Source organism: Epinephelus moara, chromosome 21 (assembly GCF_006386435.1).
Source record: "Epinephelus moara isolate mb chromosome 21, YSFRI_EMoa_1.0, whole genome shotgun sequence".
Classification (NCBI taxonomy): Eukaryota; Metazoa; Chordata; class Actinopteri; order Perciformes; family Serranidae; genus Epinephelus; species Epinephelus moara.
The window spans coordinates 33,885,051-33,911,485 of record NC_065526.1 but is presented as its reverse complement, the minus strand read 5'-3'; the positions used below and the strand labels follow the sequence as shown (position 1 = coordinate 33,911,485).

General features: G+C 39.5%; 1 protein-coding gene across 3 annotated transcripts in view; it reads left to right on the top strand.

Moving 5' to 3' along the window:
• Positions 1–26,435, top strand: part of astn1 (astrotactin 1) — a 605,257-nt gene that overhangs the window by 255,754 nt on the left and 323,068 nt on the right. For all 3 annotated transcript variants that reach the window (XM_050074592.1, XM_050074591.1, XM_050074590.1), the window contains exon 13: positions 17,513–17,679. In XM_050074592.1, the coding sequence (XP_049930549.1) occupies positions 17,513–17,679 (167 nt within the window). The remainder of the gene's footprint in view (positions 1–17,512; positions 17,680–26,435) is intronic.

Sequence of the window (26,435 nt, the reverse complement as noted above, 5' to 3'; positions counted from 1 at the left end):
GGGCAAACACTTTTTCACACCACTGTATACCGTACCAACCTGAGAGTGGTATCAATCTTCTTGTCTCAGTGTCTGCAAGAAAACAAATAAGTGTGTTTCACAAAATGCCACACTATTGCTTTAAAGGAAAATTCTGTTGTGTTTCTTGTCTTCTACGGCTTTCAAAATAAACTCAGAATTTAAATGAGTGATTTAAGATGCTTGTTCTTTTAGCCTGACTGAAGCAGTTGTAGCCAACTGGGGTAACCAGCTGGCTGACCAAACTGACTTTAGACAGAAACACCCTGAACATGTGGCTAATATCATAAGAGTGTATTATCTTTCTAATGTCCTTCTGTCTCAATAACTGTTGGGACAGTTATCTGCTTATGACTACAAATTACAACATATAGTGTCACACAATTCTACTCAGAACCACTCAGATTTTCTTGGTAATTTCTGTAAAAAAAAAAAATTAGTAGACCACAAAAACAAGAGTCATTAACCAAATGATTAGTGTTTTTTTTTCCCTACCACGTGTCACACTCAGCAATACCAGTTCAAACTAGATCATGTCACTTTTCATTCAAGTCCACACAGACCATCAGCACAATGCTAGGACAGGTTGCACACAAAATTACACAATCTAAGTACACATGATATACAGCACTACAGCAGGAGCTTTTTTAATAATAATTCTGGACAGCACCATACTGTATGCTGCAGGCTAAAGCACTTCTTCTCGCCACTTTGTATTGGCGTACTTCCCCTTAGGCAGCAAAAACCAATCTTGACCGGGATCACATTTTGGGACACTAAGCAGTGTTGAGTGGAGTCAATACCTGGCAGTGATATAGCTAGACCTCAGCCCTAAAGAGGAATAGGAGCACATTAGATTGTCACTACTGATGTTTTCTCTCCTCGGGTCATTGGATTTATGTGAGTGTGTGTTTAGACTCAGAGAGAAAAGTGTCTGCTGAAGATCAAGTACTCTCGGGGTTCATAATTATTGGGAAATTGCTGAATAAAATGTGTTTTGCAAGTATTTTTTATGATATTAGCAAAGTAGTTTTCATTTAATAAAACATGTTAGTACACTGTAAAAGAGAAACACTGTTGTTTACATGGCATCTACATGCAGTGCTTTAGGGTAACTGTGAGGGTAGAATGGTTCAGTTACAGACATAAATCTAGGAACACATAGTAATTCTATTATGTATTCATGATATTGTTACCTTTACAGTATTCAAGACATTAAACTTGGCAGTTATTTATATGTACTACCAAGGGCGTAATTCTCACCGGAGATGGCAGGAAAATGTCCCCCTCACTTTGCAAAATCCTGTTTTTGTTGTGCTGACATTTACAGTTTCAGTTTGATTTCTTTCATAAAATCCCTATCAACAGTCTCCCTTGGATGCCCAGCTGATAAAATCTAGATAAGTAGGAAGAGGTGTGGTAGATGTCAGTATGCATATCTGCGTCACCTTCAATCATTACCATTCACTCACAGCAATTAGGTTTTAGCGGCATTATCTAGGAGTGATTTTTGGCTTCTTTTTTTTTTTTTTTACCTCAGTGATTGTCTCTCAGGCAACATTGAGGTTGCTCTGTCTTAGAAATTTTCGAACTGTGAGGTTGGGAACTGGGAGAGTTGAAGGGGAACGTGTTCATCTCTTCAATGTTGCAGCAGGTAAAGAAGAAGATAGATAGATGATAATACATCATTGTGCAATGGTTTATAATTTTGAAATAATCAGTATCTGCAAAGTAACAATTAACTAAAGTTGATAAATGTAGTGCATTAAAAAGTATAAAGTTTCCCTCTGAGATGCAATGGAGTAGAAGTATAGAGTACTATAAAGTGGAAATACTCAACTGAAGTACAAGTGCCTAAAATTATACTGAAGTACAGTACTTGAGTGACTGTACTTAGCTACTTTTAACCCCTGAAGATGGGCGCAATTGTGTTGGTTTCTGAGGGGGCAACACATCAGACTTTGAAAACCCTCCCTGCCCTATCTCATTGCTGGAGGTTACTTGCAGCCTGAGGGGGAAGACGTGCAAGCATAAAGCCTGATTTACAGGCAGGGGTTGGAAACTTTTGATGAGTGTTGGTTGCCAGAAATTGAAGAGCTGCATGACTTTTTCAATTTGTCTTTTAGAAAAAGCTTTTAGTCTTGATTAAATGCCTCGTCCCTTTTACTAGCCTTATGTGGCTATACATTTGACAAATAAAGGCCTGTCTGAATTAGAGGCCTGGTGTGGTTGCTAAGCAGTTCATTTTTTCTTTTTTCTTTTTTTATACAAGTTCTTTGGAAGTATAGAACTGTTTTGTTGGCTACCTCAAATCATGTGTCCATTCCTTGATTACCCTGTAAGTTATTCATACTGGACTAATAAGAAGGGTTTTTCATATAAAAAGGTTCCAAGTTGTGAGTATTGTTTTAACAGGATAAAGTGGTGTTGTGTCCGTGTGCCAGATGCTGTAATCCTTGAGTGCCATAACTCGCACTTTCTCCGATGCGCACAATTTGATACCCAATCAAATTATGTGTGTTTTGTAATTGTGAAAATATGGCATTTTCATAGACACATCAAAATTTGTCTGGCTTGCAACTTGTAAGAAAAGTGTCAAGTAAGACTCTTTTTCTGTCAAAAATGTTATTTGTTATGTTACTGTATTTATGTCGAGCAACACTCATCAAAAGTGTCGAGTTCCCTACTATAAATCAGGCTTATTTTCTCTATGTAGTCAGTCTGTTTCTAAAAAAGATGCTAGACTTGAACATCAATCAGGGAAAAGGCTGTAAAGCACAGTGTTCTTTGTTGTAAAGACATAAATACTATTGATTGATTGATATCAAGGAAACAAAGTATGATTTTGAGTAGGGTTAGCACATTGATAATACAGCAGTTTACATGGCCTAGTTTTCCAAATGTTTGATTATACAACCATTATTTTGAAATTTCATCATCATGTGTATACATTCATGTATACATTCATGTTTTTTTCAGTTGTAAAATGTAGTCTCAAAACTATAAATGAACTGTGATAAACTGATGGAAAATTTCTGCAGTGTGGAGGTCTACTCAAATGTCTTCAATCATTTAGTGACCTGTAAAATCATGAGGCATTTAAACATTCAAATTACTAAAAAAAAAAAAAAAAAAAAAAAAGCATATTAACAGTGATTGCCAAATTATTCCAGCGAGGAGTTGTGAGAGTCCTTCACTCACTTGTTTGTCAGTGCACACCATTGCTGTAGCAATCCCTGACCTGTATTTGACTTTGACTTTGTAACCTCAGATAATCCTGTTGAAAAGTCTGGTTCCCCATAGACCAAAGAGTGTCTGAAAAAAAAGCAGAAGTTACACCATCTCATTAGTTCACGGAACTTAAGACTTAAACTCCAACTTCAGCATTCACTTTCCACACAGTATAAATAATGCTTGTCTTTTTCAAAGTAATATGTACCGTCTTTTTGTTAGCGATTCTGCACACAGTAACAAGGTTCTTTTTAAGTTAGCAAAGAAAGTTTTTCTCACCACTAATTTACCGAGGGAACCTTCTCTGAAATGGAAAATCTCACATTCTTTAAGTCCATAAAGATCAATAACTGACTCATAAATCACTTTTTGAAATACTTTCAGGGTAGACTTATTCTACAGTTTCAACACAGTATTTTGATCATTAAAGTTTGAGATGAAAAGTGTCAGATTTAGTGACACTGATGTTACACCATAAGCTCCAGCGTTCAGTAAATGAAAAGACCTTGGGTCATGGAATATGATCTTTCTTTTTAAGAAGGGTCTTCAGTTGCAGCGTGCCCATTTGGCCTCAAGCACCCTCCCTATTGTGCGTTTTGCACTTTGCTGTGAAGGAGGTGAGAGAGGTTACTAAATGTCCAAGCTTTTCTGCACTCAGCTTACTCACCATAACATCCACAGGAGACCAGAGTGAGGAGCTAAGCACTCTGGGATAAGCTGACCTTTGACACGCACTGCTTATCTCATCACACTGGCCTGTGAAAAACTCTCTGAAGACAACTTTCTCTATTAGGAAACATGAAAGGAAAGTGGAAATGTTGAAATAATGTTTTAGGCCACAAAATGTGATTTCTCTAACAGACCTCTTCAGAATAGATAAGTTTCTCTGTGAACTTGACACAAACGCTCCTGTGGGCTTCTCTGTCTGCACAGCAGAAAAACCTTCTGGCAAATATATCATTCCAGTTCTCTATTTGATATATCAGTCAATAAGCTTTTTAATGCTTGCATAGACCTATAACAGGCTGTTTCATTATAGCTTGAAGTTATACAGTCAGGTCCATAAATATTTGGACAATGATACAGTTGTCGTCATTTTGGCTCTGTACACCACCACAATGGGNCCATTGTGGTGGTGTACAGAGCCAAAATGACGACAACTGTATCATTGTCCAAATATTTATGGACCTGACTGTACATGGCCTTGATATACTGTTCATGGTTACATAAGTATTGCAAAGGAAAAATAATGTAATGTACTGTAGAGCAAAATACAGTTTTGTGGGTGTGTGTGTGTGTGTGTGTGTGTGTGTGTGTGTGTGTGTTTCTCTAATAACATATTGAATGTGTTTGTGATAGTGAATCTTTGCATCTTTGCATCTTGCTACATAAAAGTCATCCAAACTGCATGACTAAATATGTCATTTGTTGTTGCCATCCAAAACAAGCAATATGAGCAGTTTTGGGTCTTATGTCCTATCAGCAGTTTGACATTGTTCGTCAGTTCCACCCCACAACATTTCAAATGACAGTTACAAACATGATTGATATGAGTAGGGTTGGGTACTGATCACATTTGAAGCGATACCGGTACTGGTTCCGGGACCTGGAATTCAGTATCATTTCCCCACAGTTCCTTTTTTGGGATACGAGCAAATAAAGAGAAAGAAAAGGAAATAGACCAGAAGCCGAAACTGTCACTGAAGATCAGCGCTGTAGTGGCATTTTTGGCGAGCTGGGATGTCGATTTAGTGGCTGATGGAGGGGCCAAAGGAGCAGCCATGGGGCCCCGTAGCCACCTTCGGGTCAGTTCCACTTAATGGTTGACACCCATGTTAACCGTTGATAGGAAATGGGATCGAAACAGCAGTCTTGTACAGACTAGCAGCCCAAATCCCAAAGTTTTTTGGCATATCTAGACAGAATCTAAATTTAATTTACAAATTTACATATGAAAGGTGAATTTTGAAAACCGGATCCAAAGCACATTTGGAGCTAGTTTGAAATGCTATTCCAATCAGATTTCTAAATATGTGTCTCAGTCTTGACGCTCTGACCGCTCAAATTGGATCACTTGCAATGTGCCACACAATGACAGTGTCAAAACCAGGGTGATAGATGTGCTGAGCAGAAGGTCAACATGGAGAAGAGGACAACAGTCTATGGACAGATGCTGACAGAGTTCTGCACCATAACTTGACTGCACGATTGTTTGGAGGGCAAAATGACTGACCTCCATTTCTCAAGTTTCTGCAGTTAAAAACCATCACCAGAGTAGCTTCATAGTCACCGACTCCTACATTGTTACCACAGCAACCTATGCTGAAAGGTTGATGATGTCTGGACACACAAATCTGATCTAATCATTACATCAATAGTAGTGTGTTATATGTGGAAAGTCTGTATTAAAGATCTGATTTGAGAAACAAATCTGATTTGCCCGCAGTCTTAACATTGTCTCAGCCATATACTTTGACCATCCACCCCCAACTCCTATCTAAAGGCAAGCACTGCTTGATGTTTGAACAGCGTCTGAAACCTCTTCCTCCTCCCACACCTGTCCAAGCCAACAGGCTGGCAAACACTTGCGTCACATTTGCCAGGTGGGAGAGTATACTGGGTTTGAACTTCCCTCTTGGACTTCCTTTTTTCATTCTTTACACGACATGCCATCTGTACAACCAAATGCGACACTACAAATCCCTTTCAGGAAACACTGATCAAATGTATGCAGTATTATCCCTTCCAACATGATTGGATGACACTTTTTACAAAGAGATCTCGTTGCCATGTTTTGTTGGGGACATACCCCCAACTTAAGAGGTTTGGCAGTGGTGTAAAGGCCTCTGTATGTGCTTGTCAGATCATCTGACAGCATCTGAAACCTCCTTTCCAATGGCAAAAAGGTGGGGGCCATATTCAATAGTTTGTAACTTTCTAAAACAGACCAATGAACAGCCACCCACACTTTATACAATGATTAGTCAGATGTGTGGATGGGTGAAAGTAGCCAAGATCTGAACCCTCTCAAGCTCTTTTTCCCCATTTCTCACACATGTTCTTCCATCACTTCAAAGGTACTGTCTGAAGGTGCGTGCTGTTATCCCTATTTGTACGATTCATGATGTTGAAACTACAAAGGCACGCAAAAAGGTGCATAATTCTTGGAGAGAGATCAGGGAAGCAGGAGGAGAAAGCTCTTATGGGCTTTTCACTTTTTAGAACAAGCATTAGAACTTTTGCTTTATGCCTTTAGACGTGGTTGGAAGACAAGTTGGGGCCAAGTTTGCTTGAAGCATACTTACGCCTTAATAACGCCATGCTATTGCCCTGTCTTCCCTTTTCCACCTCTGAGAGTCAACAGTCATTATTCGCACAGCCAAACGCGGTCCTTGTCAGGTCCACGTAAACATAAGTTGCTGTAGGCCTTTCAGCAAATAAGATATGCTGTCATTTTCTGGTGAGGCCAATGTCTAAATGAAATAAAACAACATAAACAGCTGAATTCTCCCAGGCACAGACATAGAAACATAATAAGGCAGTGCTACACGGTTGAAACCCTTAAGCTACTTTTGATATGACCTTTTCACTGCACATATTATAGACAAGCTAGAGACATGTCAACATGAAGTCATTAAAAGGATTTTAATATACCATACATGTTTTAATGTTACAATAAAAGTTGAATATGTCGGAAAATAAATTATATTGAAATATCTTTTTTCATTTACTTGCCATTAAAAAAACATTGCAGACTATCCATCATCACAGCCAAGTCACCAGAGGAAAATGTTGGCATTATAGATTACTGCAAACCACAAGTACATTAAAGTTGTACATTTCACTGGTATCAACATTTCTAAAATGACATAGAATATGAGCTGACCTTGTCTGGGAGGTTAAGGGGATGGTGGACACTGCAGACCACTGTTTGAGACCAACAAACAACATAACGGATAGAACAGGATAGTGCCACTAAACAGGGCTGCTTAGCAAGATAGTGCTGTATTTCCTGCTGAGATAGTGCTACAAAAAGTGGTTTTGTTTTCAGCGAGATATCACTGTGTTTCCTGCTGGGCTAGTGCCACAAAAACAATTTTTTACCAAGACATCCATGACTTGTCCAGCTGTGATTGTGCCACAAAAAAAACAGAACCATGATCTTTTCCCAACTATAACAAAGTGGTTGTTGTGCCTAAACCTAACCACACATTAACCACATCTTTGTTGAAATGTAAAATTTCAATATGTCAGCTACACAATAAATTTCTAATGTTTGGTTTGCAACAACGTACAGTGCCAACATCTTTTTTGGCCATTGGGTTGATCATCATCTTCATATAATACATGCTGTAACATTTATTATTACTACCATTATTTCTAAAGTGGCTTCACAGTAAGTGAAAGACTTTCTTGAAAAATGATTAAACCAGATCAAGAACAGAAAATGTCATTTATTCATTTCAGGTGGTAGTTCCCAGAACACAGTTAAATGGATGAAGAGCTTTTGTAATGTCTTGATCAGAAGCCTTTGAGGAATGATCAATATTTTCCTAGACACTGAGTTACCTTGCATTACCAGTCCTCTATCATTGTAGTTCTCCACCAATCTGCCTTTCAGACAAATTTCAAAAGTGCATTGCTTATCCAAGTGCTCTCGCAGGGATTTGTTGCTGTTTGGCAATGGCACAGTACTGATTCCCTTAAGCCTCAAAAGCACTGCAGGAATTTATCTCCATTAAGAAACAGGATTAAAAGGCATGGTGGTTCAAGGGGTTTTCCAGAGCAGGCTTTGTGCTGCTAGCTTCTTCTATAGCAGTGCAGACAGTACTCTCACTCACTGTCCGGTTATTAAATGGTCTAAGACAAATGGTGATTGCTTTGCCTTCAAAGACCCTTTTGCTAGTGTGGATGGTCATTATCTAGTGTCCTGTGCATCGTTTGGAGATGAAATATGCCCTTTCCCGTCAGTTGCAGATATATACTGTAAATGCCACACTGGCGGTTACATTCCAACAAGATTAACTAGGACACACTGATCAGTACAGTCACTCACAGTCACCTACTAAAATAGTGGAAAACATCCACAATCTGCAAGGTATCTACCTTATTCAGTTTTGGAAAGCAGATACTCTTTCACCATCTTCCCTTTGAGAATATTGTCAGTTGCTCAGAGGCTTTATAATGTGAATGTCTGACCTGAGATTGAAAGGTTGAATGTCCACAATTGAGACCTGTGAAGGTCTCAACCGGTGTTGGCTACTGCACACGTCTGAACACAGTTCTCTACAGCAATCATTCAAAGGCTTTTGAATTGTGCAACATAACACTTTGACCTGCAGCAGGCAACAATACAGAAGCTTGTCAGTTTGAAAAGATGTTGATGTGTGCCACGATTGAACCCACAGTCCTGGGTTCTTTATGTCGCTTTTTTATTTCATGTTGTGTCTGAAGGTGCTTCTGCTTCAAGTCCACAGAGCTTTTGAACTCTAAATAATGCAGGATGCTTTGGATGGGAGGCAGGATTTAAAAGTTCATATTTTTCCTAACCTAGAGGGTTTGAGTCATAGTGAAATCGATAGCGAGGTTCCCAACCTTTTCATGTTGTAAAATGCTATTACACATCAAATTCCAAGTGAGAGCAAATTATCTTTAGCTCAGAAACGTCACATCATATTTGTCACATTATGGATAACATTTTAGACGAGACTGCATGATTCAGATAATGAAACAAACACAAATATTCCATTCTTCTATGTGAATAGATCACCAAGAAGCTAAACTTTAGAAAGCACCTGTGTTCGCTCCCTCCACCGAAGCCTGTCAAGCCTTTCATGTTAATCTGGATTATTTCCTCATTATGTCAGTCATGCTGACTCATTAAAAGTATTCCACCTGTCATATTCATTGACTCGGGAAGAAAAAAAAAAAAGATAGATAGAGAACACAACCAGGAGAAGTTTTTAATCAGATAAAATTTTGAAGGATTTGGGGACTGTTCACTTGGGGAGTGGTTTTATACAGAGGATTATCAATGATTTACCCAGGATTATAGACCAGATTTGTGGAAATCTCAAGTGATAACAATCCACAGACAAAGACTCTGGCAGGCACATATTCTTAATGATTATCATCCTATGGACAGCTGGAAAATGGCCCAGAGTTATCAGTATCTCACCATGTCAGAAGCCTATTATAGCACTCAATATCTAGAGATATCTGTAGTTGGCAAGCTACACTGCAGCGACCCGTCAATACAAATTCTTCTCACTCTGCACCACGCATCCACACATCCATTGATTGCACTGAGTTTCAGTGATTTAAAGACTCAGATGTGTTAGAAGGTTCAATGTCTCATGTTTTCTTTGCATTACAGATAATACATTTGTCACAATGGCCACCCCTCACAGAGTGACACAATCAATATGAGTTTATCAAGGGAGCAAGATCAGGGAGCACTCTTTCAACATGTGTCCCCATTCTGTACTGGTGCCACAACAAATGTATCACCGGTCCAGAGGTCTTTATTCCATAAGGTAGCAGTTATCCGTTAGATCAGTCATCTCCCAGCACTTTTAGCACATGCATTTTAAAACAATTGTTACAAGTTAAATATGCATACAACAATTTAAAAACAGTATATATCAAAATTCCCTAAGGGGTAAATAAGTCAAGTCAAGTCAAGTCATGTCAAGTCATGTCAAGTCATGTCATGTCATGTCATGTCCCATTTCTTTAATAATACAAAACATGAACATGATGATTATAACCAATTTCATCTGATTTGGGTCCTTGGCCTCCAAACAATGAGAAGGTCGAGTAGTGAACGGCAGTCGTACATTTCCCTTGTGTTACAGAAATACTTAAAGAAATGTGTTTCTTGTCATGAAGTTGAGAAGTTCTACAAACTGTAACTTCTCTTTATATAGATCTGCATATGTATGGAGAAACTGTATGAAATGAGAAGTTTTTGGTAGTCAAAGCTTTCTGGTCTCCATTTGTAGTCCGGGTAGTGCTGACAAATCACATTTGAGTGGCAGGTAAACAGATTGTGTGGAGGTGCGGAACACATTAGCCCAAATGTTGTTCTGGAACCCACTGGCTGTAATCCGATTTAGCTTTTTATCAACATTTTCAAAATGTATCTGCATTCATATGAAGGTGTTTGTTTATAGAAACTAGCCAAAATTATCAGTGCACAGAAGAGAAAATCTTGGCCTGGATATCTGCTCGCTACACCTGAAATATTGGTTGTTGCCCCTATAGCAGAGATACTCAACTCATGGCTCGCGGGCTAAATCTGGCCCCTGATAGGGTGTTTGGTGGCCCCTAACTGTTTTCTATTTGACAATAAAAATACATTGATTTACACTGGGATTTTTTTGCACTTTTAATATAAATACAGTGCCAGAGTGCACAAAAACAAATCAATAAAATAGAGCTTGATTATTTAAAAAAAAAAAAAATGTCCTTAATTCCTAGAAACACCTCTGCACATACCTGACCTGTGCAGGGCTGCTGCATCTGGCCCCTGGCCTCCTGTTATTTCGCAATTGGCCCCTGGGTAAATCAAGTTGAGTATCCCTGCCCTAGAGACGTATCGTTGTCATGCGACGGCCAGATGGTTTTCGAGATCGCACAAACTATTACAGATTGAGAGACCCTCCCCCTGAATCTGAATGTATGATGGTGATACACAAGTGGTAGACCCTTCATACTTAGTCTGCAAAATAGCAGTTTGTCACTATCGATACTGCCCGTCACAGTCAGGCTAAAAGCTGCGAAAACTATCAACAATCGATAAGACAAGTGGTATTTTATCTTTTTTGTAACCACAAATAAAGTCTTATTTAGCCATTTATATGGAAGTTTGACTTTGTTCTAGGTTGCCAAGATCAGCATCAACCCTGATATCAATAAATGTAACCCCTGCCCTGTCTACTTTACATTATCTTTCATCTTCATCATGTCTGTTTTCTCTTGGCCCGGCATTTTCTTGGAATTCTCCAGAACCTGTTATTTCCCAGTTCTCCACAAGATGTCGTTGCAGTGTTCCAGCCTTTCTCAGGCACCTGATCACCACACCCACCTACACACCTGCTCTTCATTTCCTGATTTGCTCTCCAAGCATACTGTAGATACCGTCTTTCTAGCCATAGTGCCTTGCCAGATCATCTGTGTTGCTTCCATGCTATAGCTTTCCAGACTTGTGCCCTAGTTATTTGGATTTGTTTGCATGTTTAGACTGTCTTCTTGTTGCTAAATGTAAGCCTGCTGACCATAGTTTCTTAGAAGGTCAATTTGATTTGACCTGCTCTGCATGTGCGTCTATTTGGTCCCTTTTTGAGGCCTCTCCCTAACATGAATAAATGCATGCTGCAGTAGCTGATTTATCTCACTAGCTAAAATAGCAATGGTAGCAAGCATTAACTTTGTCAACTCTATCATTAATATACTGTGGCACTAGAAACATCTTCAAAACTTTGCTCCCTCCACAGTTCCCTTTCCCTCCATCTGTTAAGCTAACGATACTTAAAATCAAAATTGCTTTTAACCTCTAGGTGCTGATTTGATGAGCTTCTGTTCATGTAACCTATAAAGCATATGAGGAGGTGAAAAAATTGAAAATGCAGTGCCGTAAGTTATGCAGGGAGGAAAAAAGTTACCACTTAGTAGATTTCACTTTTTGAGTAGTTCTTATTGTAAAGGGGTTTAAGACCTAATAAATGCAGTGATTATATTAGTGTGTAATCTGGTAAGGTACCTCACCCACACTCTGCCGTTTCCACCTTTGGATCAGTCATATTTTAGCAAACTGAAAGGGGAACTACACCAATTTTCAAAACTTGTTGTACATGTTATTCATCAGGTTCAAGACATTCCAAACATATTAGTAAACATGAGCAACTTGATTCCAAATCCAAAAACTAGAGTGCTAAATTAAAAAAGCATAAAGGCATAATGTCTGGGACTGCTCCGTAGACATTGAATGGTAAATGATGTTCTACATGATGCTGAGAGCACACAGGGGATTGTTCTGAGTATATGGGTACATTTTCAGTTTCACAACTGAGAACACTATAACAGAATAAAGCTCATTTGGGTATAAAAAGGAAAAAAAAATTGTAGGTCAGCAAAATCAGCCTCCCATTCACTGTCTGTGGATCAGCTCCACACTTCATACCCCGTGAGACCACAAGTGTCTACAAGAAGCCACACCACAAAGAGCTGGCTTGAGATTGCCAGCAGAAAAACAGAAAATGTATGCTTGAATTCATCTGTCATACGGGCTCCGATTGAAAGAAATAGAAAACAAAGCAAATACTCATAGGATGTAAGGTGTAACGTAACCATACAGTACAAGTAATAAGTGTCAGGTTATAATAGTCATGCTCTTAACTTACTTGAACATGATTAAACGTCAGCTGGTAGCCAAGCAGCTGATGAATAAGCCAGTTAATGTGAAGCATCAGCTGAAACCAAAGCATATGCTGCCCCTTTTCCAGGCCTGAACTAATGTAAGGCTCCATGTGAATGATCTAGGATACATACTGGGCTTTAACAGGCTAAAAGAACATGTTGATCATACTAGATCTTTTGAGATGTACATGACAAATCAGTTCTATTGCATTTAAACAAATGGAGATCATTGCATTTTATAGTTGTTACTATTGACATCTGGACTCATATTACCAGTAAAGAAGGTATAATGTACCTCCACAAAGTTAGACTGGAATCCATTGCAAGCATTAGAGCTTTATTAGCCAAATGAGCCACCTCAGCCCTCTGATGAATACAGTGGGCCTAAATAATAAAATAAGCAGATGCTGATCCCTCAGAGCTTATGAGAAATCAGCTGCCTAGTCACTGTTCTGAGGGCGCTATGCCTTGTTAAAAAGCACTCCATCAAAGTTTCCTTTGAAGTAATAGCTGACAGAAAACATAATGTGAATTTGACTTGACAGGTCCCTGAAAAAAATTGCTTGGGAAATACTGAACAAGACTGTGGAAGGAGGGAACTGGGGTGAAGTCAGGTCTCACAGCTCTTTTGTGAAGTCACTGAAGTACAGAGTGCATTTCAATTAAGAAGTTGTCTACGGCTCTGTAAAACCGTCAGAATGCATTCGTTTTATTAATTTCTTTATCTATGGCACTCATTGCTGTTTCACACATTTCCAAACTAAAGAATTTCATTTCCGTCATCAAATATGAAGACAGTCCTCTCATAGATTGTATGGAAATTGGAATTTAAACCCGTAGTATTGCCTCATCTCTCTCACCAGAACAAGGATCCTTTTAAAAAGGTTTCATTATAGATGACAAGAGTTGTCTGCCATTTCATCACTGCTCTTGTCATTCCCTGTGCCACAGTAAATAATCAAGTGGCAGTGCTATGGAAAGGCTATTTCTTTTCTAACATATACAAGATAAAACTTTAAAACTCCCTTGTAAAAACTGAGTATTGATTATGCAGTCAAGAATTTACCGACTGTGGCTGAATGTGTAATGAGGTAAGCTGGGGAAGCAGCACTGCACTATCCTTGCATTAAGACACAACAATGCCACATTACCTGGAACAGTAATAATGTTGATGTTTTCTGATACTTAAGTGCCGATCTTTGTGTGTGTGTTTTATGGTTGTGCAGATGGCAAGGTTGGTTAGTCTGCCCAACACTTTGGTCCATATTGATTTACCTCAACAACCATAGTTTACCATGGCATTTTGTGCAGATTTTTATGATCCCTAGAAGATGCAACTTACTATTTTCTGTGATCTCCTGACTTTTCCTTAAGAGCCACCATAACATTGACATTTTAGTTTTTCAGTGAAATATCTAACTGTTGGATGGATTAGGATGAAACTCGGGACAGATATCCATGGTGCTAAGATGATGTTCCCTCACAGCTTTGGTGATCCTCTGACTAAGCCTGTGGCGCCACTGGCTGGTTGACGTGTGGTTTTGACTGAAATATCTCAACAACAATATGATGATTTGCTGTGGAATTTGGTACAGACATGCTCCCAACAGGACAAATGATACTAACTCTGGTTGGCCTGTTCTTAATCTATCAAGTCGGAATTTCAAATTGTTTTTCCTATGACCAAGGTACAATCTGTAGACTCTTAGTCTTTTTGTTATAGCCTTTATGTGTCAAAATAATATTGTGACAAATTGTGACAAATGACACGTGGGGGCAAAAATTGTTTCTTAGAGGCATCATGATTCTCTCTCAAAAGATTGGGATGGGAAATTCAAAATCCAATTCTCAACATCTTGATCACGTGTAACAATATTGTAAGAGCAGGCTGTATGTACCTTACAGCTGAATCAATTAGATGGTGAAACGTAACGGAGGTAAAACATGCATCAGTGGGTCCGCACCAGTACTACACTAGCGTATGCTGTTGTATGCTGAGTAAGTTGAGTAAGTTGAGTCGACACACCATTTGACTATTTTTATAGCTGGCAGCGGCAAGACCGGTGTATGTATTACCACGACCACATGCTCCATACAAACACAAGCAAGTCAAGAAATATTGATGAGACAGAGAGCTGATGTATGTCATTCAGTCTTACACAAAATCTTATTGGGAAGATTACTGTTCATACAGGCAATTATCTGTCAACTAGGTAAGCTACAATGGCCTTTTTCCTGTAGGTGGACATTGTTGTTTATTTTTTTAGTTGACATGGTTCCCACCCTGGCTCACAGACTACACTCCATTTAAACAGCTTTCCTGACTGTTGCAGTTACGTGTTAAGCGGTGCACTGGCACACTGAAATGGAACGTAACCACTGTGTCATATTTCATTCCTTTACGGCTGAACCAATTGTATGGTGAAACGTGATGGGTGTAAACATGCGTGTCATAGTCATATTCTAAGCTAGGCTACTTCTTGAATTTTGGTGAGGATGGTTGAGCATGAGCAACTGCAGATGGATACAATTCGACAGGCACCCCCTGGTTTATAATCAAGTAAATGGAAATATTGTGACTTCTGTAAAGTTAAAGGGGAAGGGACCTGGACATGAACCACACTAGATGCAAGTAAGTTCATCTTCTTTTTTTTCTTTCTTTTTTTTAAATTATGGATCATTACTATATTTTAATAGTGGCAAGTAATCAAACTGTGAGAAAAAACAAAACCATGTATAAAAGTCAAGAATTTGCTGCATCAAGATGCATTGATAATTGTTTACCAGTCACATCATAGCCCCAACCCAATCATCACAACAAATGTTTGGCAGTGTACATTTCTGCAAACCACTGATACATTACATTTGTACATTATTATGTTGTGGATATGTTGATGTTTCAACAGCGCTGTGGTTAATAATGAGTGGTTCAGTTCAGGCAGTTCGATTGTTTGGGAAAAGATCATGTTTTGGCTTAAAATACACAGTTTTGGGGGCACAGTCCCCACTGGGAACACATTGATGCATTGGTAAAAACAACTGCTTTTTGTGGCACTATCCTAGGGGGGTCAACTCGCATTAAGTGGCTAAAAAGCTACTGGAAAACAACTGGTTTTGTTGTTTATTGGTCTTAAACAGTAGTCTGAAGCTTAGAGGGTGTCTCATCTTCTTGGCCGAAAGGTTTGATAGGTGGAATTTGAAAATATAGCATATTTTCTTCTCTACACAACACAACCTTATAGCTTTGCCCTGGATGTTGCAAATGTGATGCCTAGATGTTTTTATTTATACCTTATGAGCACGTTCTCTTACCCTGGTCTGGGGTAAGACGTTTGACCCACCATTAACTGCACAGCTGGGCCCTGTGTCACTTGTACAATGTGTGGTCTAGGTCCACATAAAGCCTGTGGTGATGGTTGTTGCTCCTGCTGCTAGGCCTCCTCTGACTTTGACCAGTTCACTTTTGCTTGATTTGTGCAGTTGCCTACTCCACCATAACCACCAGTTACTGGTAGCTTTCTCTGTCTGAACACAGGTGTGCCCAACTCAACCCACCTGGTTTAAGTCAAGCCTGGCCAAATTTGTCAACATAATCCTGGGTTTGATTTTGGTTGGGTTTGCACTAATTTCCCTTTTTCTACATAAATTAACAGACACTTAACTTTCACTTTCACTGTGTTTGGTGCTCTGCTGCTCCCTCTCCTCCAGCTCCCCCAGAGTGCCCAGAGCCTCTGCCACAGGTGCTCTGGATAACCAAATTGTATATTTCAACAGTGTGCTCCAGCACTTGGGAGTGCCTATGTACTAATGCACTCCATGTCACAAATGCCTGTTACCGCACTGAAATATTTTAGTTGTTATTAGTTATTAGTTATTTTAGTTGACTTGTATTGTCAATAATTCCAGTGGAAGTTTGGCTGTTTGATTGGGCTTGGGCCCAAAACTGCTGCCTTGGTTTGGGCTCAGGTTGATACGATACAGGTTAATGTAGGGTTGGTCCTATTTTTCAGGCCTGATCAAAGCTCTAGTGACCAGTAATGGGTCAGATCCCTCCCCCTCTCCTTGTGTGCCGGCCCTCCGGTCTATTCTTACACGTGTCCTATTATGATAAACTAAAAATAGTTTTTATAACACACTGCTGTCACATTCCCTAATCTGAGTCCAGCTTTCTCTGATTAGAATGCACACTGCTGCACAGTTGGGCAGAGACTAACAATATAATGATGATCAATTGATCTGAAGATTTTTCTGATAAACTTATAAACTCCAAACAGTCTCCATTTTTTTAAGACCCAATGTTTTACATACTTCCTTGTTTGTCTGACCAACTCAACGCTGTCCAACATCCTACCATATTTTTACAATTGTAAAAGATAAACTGAAACCAACCTTGCTTACCTGACATACTTGTTTATTGATAGTGATCAACTTATTGATAAATCGGTTAGTTATTTTAGTACTCTTAAGAAACTTTTGGATTGCATGAAATTTGTTTTTCACTTCCTGTGTTCTTTATTTGAACAGAGATAAAAGCCTGTACCATTGCTCCTTCTGTTGCCGCCTCCTGCTGTTATTTAGGCAGATAATATGACAATTTTACATGAAACATCTTGCCATGTGCGGCTTTACAGACTAAGCCCAGTGCTCACACAGGCTGCACTAATGGGAACAGAAATCTGACTGTTTACATTCTGTGGCACAGATGTTATCGGGTCTGTTTACCTGTCCCATCTGGGATTAGTGTTAATGTGGCAGCTTCTCACAGTTTAGGCAGCTCTAAGGATGTAGTAAAAATCTGTAATTGCTTACATTAGTCATTTAAAAACACTTGTGCCTCCCACAGTGCCCTCCAGGGTTGAGTCCTATGAAGGATGGGACCGGGTGCTACGACCACCACATCGGCATCGACTGCTCTGATGGTTTCAATGGAGGATGTGAGCAGCTGTGTCTCCAGCAGCTGGCTCCTCTAGAGGATGACCCAACACTCTACAACATCCAGATGTTTTGTGGGTAAGAAATAACAGATTCACACTTTATATTTATGACTGTTATTATTATATTTCATAACACACTTAAGGCTGAATACTGTCTTTTACATGGCATCTTGTCATGTGAAGGAAAGGTAATACCTGCACACTTACCTGATGCAACAAAAGTTTATTCGAGACAACGTTTCAGTCCTTCTTGGATCTTTTTCAGGTCAAAGTTTATGAAAAATTGAAAGCACACCTGTATTTACACATAATAGATACCAACGGGCTGACAAGCTCTGTGATGGCAGGTCTGGTTAACCATCGTATCCACCCAGGTTGGAATAAATAAATTGGAATAAAACAAAATTGGTAAACAAAGGCCATACTACAAAATATCTAACATATATCTTCATTATATTAAAATTCATCATCCCATATATTAGTCTACATCACATAGGTTCAAAAATGTATTAAGTTAGAGGCCAAAAAAGAAGACATCTTAAATACATGTATAGAAATTGGGTCTTAAACGGCTTTCTAAAACATAGCTAGGTCTAATTTAAATAAGGAAAAAAATCCTACTAAGGGAAAAAAATGGTATGACAAACCAATAGCAATCTCTACAGTATATTATTTTCTTGATTTGCAAATGGAGTATCTTGACTACTTGACACTTAATAGGCCATTTGAAATAATACGTTTTGGAGTCATGACAAAAATGTCCCTAAAATTTCAACTGCAAAGTAAAACAGCTAACCTGTGCAATTAAATTCTTCAACATACCCGAGGTTTTCTAAAGAGTCTTATTGTACAAGAACAAATAGCGTCTCCAACACAGTTTGGCATGTCTGGCGAGGCTGTCCACCACCTGCTAATGTTTGCTCACCTTTTTTTCTCTTACAACTTCAGATCCAGACATTCAGGAGGTTTTTAGCGGGAGCCAAATTAGCTGCAGAGGTCTCTTCCTCTCCAAAACAAATGGACACAGTGATTTAAACTGGTATAAACACTGATTAAAGGAACCTCACGTTACAAACCATTAAATTCGATGCTGCTCAATGCAGATTGGCTTCTAACTGCTGTGGCTGACGTGAAAACGCGACTGGCCCTATGTGGAGCCGGTGTTTGTTTTGTCCTTTCCAGGCTCCTGTAGAAACATGGCGGTGCAACATGCCGATCCCATAAACTAGGACCCGCTCCCAGGGGTGTGCCACATCATCTCATTCACAATAATACCAGTATAATTACTGATATCATATGAATATTATATATATATATATATTATATCGTGATATGCGTGATATTTCGAAAACGGGTGACACATTGACATCATACTGTTACCCACGGCAACAACAAGAATGGCTGAAAGCAAAATTAGAACTGACTCCACAGTGGTTCCAAAAAGAGGAGCAGCTTCAGTAGTGAAGAATAAACTGTGGCGTGGTTAGGCCTTGGCATCCTTAATGTTGTATGAACAGCCCCGGACTTTTCAGTCTTCTAGCGACTTACCGCGACTTACCCTTCCTGCAGAGGGAACTCACTGAGCAACTTTGCCAGCAGCAGCACAGCATTTCTCCCTCTCCTTTCTTGCCATGCACACACGGGAGTTGGTGTTGTCAAGTGATTTTGTCATAAACCTTTGGTAATGGTAACCTATGTGACACTCACGGCTCTACAAAAAACCTACATGTATCTGAATGTGCAATAATTACTATAGCACAATAGCCTGTCACAGGTTACAGTGTGATGATTAGAGGAGAAATGGTAGAGCATAAAGGATTGTCAGCAACTGGGGTACCAGAAGCTCAAAACAAGAGTCAGTAGCAACAGCAAAAAAAGCTGTTTAGCATTGGCAGAGAAGATTTGGCAAATTTTTCATGGGTGCAACCCACATACTCAGCTCTGCTGCTCATCCCACAAATACATGTTCTTTACAAATGTGGCACCATTTACAAGGGAAATAAACAGGCTTTCCAATGGTATAAGATTTATTGCCAAGAAGCATTGTTACAACAAAGCATTGTTACAACAAAGAAATAATCTACCAAACACAAATTTCCTTACTTTTTGTGCTTAGTTTATTTAAGCTCTAATACGTCTCTCCCTTTATTGCATTCACAATTATTGCCACTAACTCTGGAATTAATGGCTGGTCCACTCATGAACTGCAGTCACTTGGAATGTGTCAATTGTACACACATCACTCATGGTCTAAATGTGTTTCCTCTTACTAGCTAATTGCATAAAAACATGGAATGGTGTAAAACAATGTAAAACACAATAACACCAGTGACACAACGAAAGCACAAATAAAATGAGATTTATGTCCATGTCTGTTTCAAAATTCTATACTAAAACAATATGTAAGATTTTTTTTGCAAGTCGAAAACTTTAGTTTGAAACCAGTAGTACATGAATTGCATACTATTTCCGGTGAAATATTACAGTATGCAAACACTACACACTACAGTACACAGTCATAAATATCCCACTGTAGGTGACAGTGTTTTTAATGGACAGCCATCAAGACAGCTCTGTAAAATTAATAGTGCTTCAATTTAAGTGTCAATAAAAGATTGCACTATCCTGGGCATCAAAGTTTTGTAAATTATCTTTAAATTGTCGGTAAAGTTGATGTTGGCACGGGTAATTATGATTACATGTCTCCAACCAGCAAGGATGCTGTCAGGAATTGACATGGTAATTACAGCTCAGTGCGACCAAAAAGATTTTATACTGTTTTTTTTTTTTTTTAGCTCTAAGGGGTTGTGATCTGGTGGCTATGAAGGCCATAGTATGTGATGCAAATCTCTCATCAAACCACTCAGTGAGCCCTGGTGCCCTGTGGGCACCCTCTGAACCCTCTTTGAAGGCACTTATATCTTTTTTCTTGGCATCTTCAGTGACATTTCATATACAATATATGCTTCATTTGTAATGCAGATCAATGCCTGAATTTCTCAAGAGTCTTAGCACAGCAACATATAACTAAGGCGTTTCAATGGTACTTCCAGCCAGTACAGGGAGTGACCCTTAAAGAATTATCCATTAAAGACCAGAGTCTGGTGCTTGGTATGTGCTATATTAACAACCTGCTCACGTCCAGTAGTGCAATTCAATCCTGAGATCCATATATATACTGTGGAGGTAGATTTTCCATTTTCTCACAAAATTTGCTTGGTTAGGGCAGAGTCCAGCTCAAACTTGCCTGTTTAAACCAAATAAAAAATGCATCAGTGTCACACTAGTTTGAACAAAACAAACAGACTATTAGTTAGAGAGCACCCTTAGTGGAGTTTGTAGAGTAAGGGAGCAATTTTGTGGTGGTTGGTCCTCTTGGTGGCAGCTGACAGGCATGGAATCTTTGACAATACGTCGTCCTTGTGCAGCTCCCCTTTCTGTCCTAAACCCCTTAAATTAAGTCCAGTCCTGACCAAAGATTCACAATGAGACGAGTTGAAACAGGCAGCTACTTGCAATGCGCCATCCTGTAACATTTTGAAAACCTGCCTGTTCACACCAACGCAACTAGATGAGATGGTGCATCAATTCTATGCAACAATTCTTTGTGCTTCTGTTCTGATTTCCAGCTTTTCAGGCTTATTTTATGACTAAATATAAATCGTAGCTTCATAAAAAATGAATGAGGGCAGTGATAGCGAGACACTGGCTACACTTGTATTTGTAGTAAAAACGAGCATTAGATAGACTGTATTCATAATCAATATGCCACAATAATATAGATAACCAGCAGCAACCCACCCCACTGTTTGACTGTGAGGATGGAAACAGAGGGCGTGGTGGGGATGGAGCATCTGCCTCAGCAAGCAAACACGCCATCTGCGGTCGTTTTGACTTGACCAGCAAACTTCACTACAGGCTGATTGGCTGTAGAAACAGGTGACATCCTTGATGTTCTAAAACCAGCCAGCGATTTGACCAGCTGAGTTGCAGGTGACACCATCAGCCGGCTTGAGTTGAGCTCCAGCTTTTGCATCTTTGCAACTTTTGTCAGCATCGTTCTAAAGCGGTTTCATGTCATCGTGAATCATTTGTCTGAACTGGGCTTTAGATGACCACACGTTCATACAGTAACCCAGTGTTTCCCATACATCGGGCTGCCAGGTCCCTGGGAGCTGGGGTTCGTGCATGCTGGATTCATGTTGCTGTGGCCGCTGACTTGGAATCCATCCCTGGAGCTGCCGCCTGATCTGTAGCAGCGGGTAGTGAGGATGAGGACACAGTGCGATTCAAGGCTCTAACCTTAGTTACATGAACCGGAACTTGCAGCTATGAGCCTTTGGCTTGCAACTTTCTCTGCAAGATTCTGCCATTGAATCAGGTTTTCACCGAAGGGACGTGCATGCACAGTTGACATTTGTAGAACAGGCAAAAGGAACGCTTTAGCTAGAGCACATAATGTAACTGTAATTACTGCCGCTGTTTAGTGACACTTAAGGTGCTGTTGGCAGTGGCCTCTCTTGCGAACAAGCACAGCTCTTTGCAACTATTTCATCTTGGCATTGCGGCTCGTTCTGTGTGTAAGGCAACCAGGAAACTACAACGAGGAAAATAATACAGGAGCTAATGATACTGTACAGGTATAGCAGCAGTCTGTGGTGTAGAGGCTGGTAGCATCGAAGGTTGCTGGGAGCTGCGAGTTGCGCCCTGCTGTCTGAAAGCACCTTAATAGGCCATCGTTACAACAGGATATGTAATTATGTTTATAGCTCTTGATTGTAAAACAGATCCATATGGAGGAAGTGTGCATGTATAGAAGTGGAGGCACACAAAAAGTTCCTTTGATCGTGAAGCCTAATGTAACTTTGCATAATTCCCAGGTGAACTACACTGCAGACTGGAGTCTCTGTTAACAGTGACAAATGAGCTAGCTGCATTTCTTTATAATCAGGCTTAATAAGTCTGTAAAACCTGAATTAAAGTTTATTTTCTTTGTGCTTGGTTCTGAGGCTTTGACAAGCCTAAACACATAAGGGGAACATTGAATACTTATACCACAGAAACTTTAAACACTGGGTACTGGCTGAAATTTTTTAATTTTTATACAAAAGTGAATAAAATGCTTGTTTCCACCTGCGCAACTAAGTCCATTTTCTTTCTGTTGTTACTCGTGCTGGACGCTGTTACAAAGTTCAGGTTCTTCTTTTTTTTCCTAACTTTTGTCACACAGGAGACAAGAAGTTGACAATGCATTTCACCTCCTGCTTCTGTAACCTCAATCTTCTGGTTCAAAGAAGAAGAAGGTCTGTGTTTTGCCAGAAGTCTTCTATTACTCCAGCGGCACAGACATACTGAATGCACTTTTGCTGTCTGTGAAAACAGAACACAGATGATTGGACTCATCACGGTCCACAATGTCCACCTCTGACAAATAAAGGTTATTCAGACTGAAACAACTAGTCTGGCCTTGGTTATGACACAAGCTCTGTGACGAAATAAAAACATTAACTGGACTATTTTTTTCCAAACCACCACAGGATGCATGTGAATGTTCTGTGCAGTAACTAAGAAACATTTATTTTCCATGATTTGAGCACGTGAAATACACACTTCAACAAATATCTAAATAAATATCTAAACAAAGTGGATGCAAGTCTCCTTAGAGAGTGGTTTCATATGGAGCATGGGTATTTTATGGATAAATCTAATTTTATTATTTATGCTTGTGCTTTTCTGTCACACATCGATCACACATAGATTCTGTATGTGGACACATGCCTCATAATGTAAAGCCAGTAACCATAGCTGTGTACTTATGAAACTGATTAGATCTCTTCTCTGGACTGTCAGAACATGTACAGACTGATTAACATCTTCCCTTACACTCCTGTTTGTTATTTTGCAACCTATCATTGGAGTCTGGTGATCTCACATAAATGTCGTTATTGTGCCATCTAACTTCCGTCTTAGCAGAGGTCTAATTGGCCAGAATAACTGAAATGATCTACATGGTCTGCTAATCTTTAAACGGACCATTTTGAATGTTTTCACTTGATTAAATGGGCATTATTGGTGGTTATCACCACTGTAGATTGTAGGTCATGCTACACCAGCTAGTAGTTTCAGGATGCTGTCATCAGTGCATTAAATAGTTTTGTTAGGTCTGACTTTCATTTTGGATTTGGGAGCAAAGAATATGACATTAGGTTTAGAAGAATAAAACATGGTTTGGCTTAAAATAAGTACATTACATGATGTAGGCCATGTGACATAAACTGTGTGACATATACTTCATGTGGCACGTTAAAATAACTCAATGGAGAATACTGGTTTGACATTGGGACATGAACCCCAGTCAGCTGGATGAAAGTTGGTTTCCATCCACCACCTCGACCACCTACCAACACTGACATTCTCATTCTTTATGATAACTTTACGGCAGCTGTGAGCCATGAGAGGGCCAACAAAATCAGTCCCAACCCTACATGAACCCACACAGATTCCTGTAAGCCCAACATGAGGCACGATGTTTTGGACCCAGGCCTTATTTAAAAACCCAAATTTCCATTGTAATTGTATTTATTTTTTATCGATATTAAAACCTTTATGACAAGCTAAACTCAACTAATGTCTTTATAGAGCTGATAACAGACATCTTACTATATAATGACGAAAACTCTGTCTATGTGTGTGTAGGTGTGTCTGTTCCACGTTTTTCTCCTCACTGACTTGGTCAATCCATGTGAAATTTGGCACAGTGGTAGAGGGTCATGGGAGGATGCAAATGAAGCAATTTCACATCAATTGGCTAAAGGGGGGCGCTATAGCAACCAACTGAAATTGCAAACTTTGAATGGGCATATCTCATGCCCCGTATGTCGCAGAGACATGAAACTTTGCACAGAGATGCCTCTCCTCATGAGGAACACATTTGCCTCAAGAACCCATAACTTCCGGTTATATAGATTTTACGCCATTTTGAATTTTTTGAAAAACACTTAAAATCCTTCCTTCCTAGGAAGTTTGACTGATCAGCATGAAACTCGGTGAACATAATCTAGGGACCAATATCTAAAGTTCCCTCTTGGCAAAAGTTGGAAAACTTACTAAAACTGAGCTTCTATAAGGCAATGAATATAGCGGAGGGCGTGGCTCATCACATAAAGGTGTATAACATCTCAAGGGTTTCACCCATCACCACGCAACTTTGTAGGCATATGACCACACATAATCTGAGGGGACCCCTCCATTATTGACCCCATCAAACAAAATGGGGGCGCTAGAGAGCTCATTTCTTATCTAGGCCTAACCGCCATATGGATTTTTACTAAACTTGGTAGATATGTAGAACAGGACGCCTCAAGGTGACTGGAGAAATTTAACTCTAATTGGCAACTGGGTGGCGCTATAACAACAGAAAAATGCTTAAAAATGGCTAAAATGCGACCAATCGCTGTGGCTCCCCCTGTGGACCAATGTTGTTTTGTTCTTTTTTTCTTTTTTTTTTCCCTTCTAATTTTTGGTATGACTAAGTCATGGTATGGTATGCTGTACATAATCACGGAAACTGTCAGCGTGTCATTCAGTCAGTCATTCTAGCAGTGCGCCCCACTTTTAAGTCAATACAACATATAAACACTTTAACTATCTGCCTTTCAACGTGCTACCTCAACTACTAATGTACAGTTTTAGCTTACTTCCTCCACTGCTGCCCATAAAGAATCATAGCTGTTTAATGTGCTGGTAATGACATTTTGAACTGACTAGTCACTCAGTATAGCAGAGCCCCTCTAACCCATAGCTATCATGCTGATAACCACTGAAAATGCCCATTTAACCGAGTGTTAACATTTAAACTGGAATGTAAAGGTGGTGTAAAGGCATATTCTCTGCTGCTAACAAGCCATATATCTGTGTTATCACCCGCATATACGACTACAGTTTGTACCTTTTTATAGATGTGGAAATCTGCCAAGGTCAAGTTTCTCTAAGTTTTACAGGAGAAGCGGAAAAACAAAGCAATTATTTTTGATTATCTCAGTTGTGATCCTGAAAACAGCCGTTATCTAATTGAACACAACGAGCTGCTGTTTCTGGCTGTCATCTTTACATTAAACACCATGTTGCAGCCACAGCATATATACAAACCGCTGTTTTATTTAATTCACAACAGCATTCTGTTGTTGTCACTCTCCACTGTGCAGATGTGTCTAATCCTCCACTGGTCCCACTGGAGACTGGCATTAGCTTTGAGACATTTGGCATCCAGGAGAGAGAGCTTCTCTCCGTGTAAATCCCTGACAGATTATCTTTCTCTCTTTAACCCCCAATCCCCATTTTTCTCCCTCTACTTCGCCTGCCTTTGATTCATTTCACAGAGTATATTATACACCGAGATGTCAAAACATCATCAATATGAAAGAGCCTTGAGAGGACTCTCAGTGTTGCTCTCCTTTTTTTGAGATGGAGGATTTTGTGCCAGTTGAGTAGAATTGATTTTGCTGATTCTACACTGTCGAGTTTTGAGGTCTGAGTTGTGCATATTTTGAACCTGGTGAAAATGCAGTGGAAAATATCTCAGAATGATAGTTCAATCATGAGATTTAAATCAATATTTCTGACTGCTCAGTCTGCTTGTAAATATGTTTATACAGTAGTAGCATTAAGAACTGTCTCACCCTAGTACGAGATTGGCACACCTTTGCTCAGGTTGTTGCACATGTGGGCTGCAGCATGGCATGTGTTACAGTATAATCTCATTATCTGTGTTTATCACATAAAGAATGGTAATTATTTACTGTTACAGTTTTGAGGAAAATACATGATTTCAAG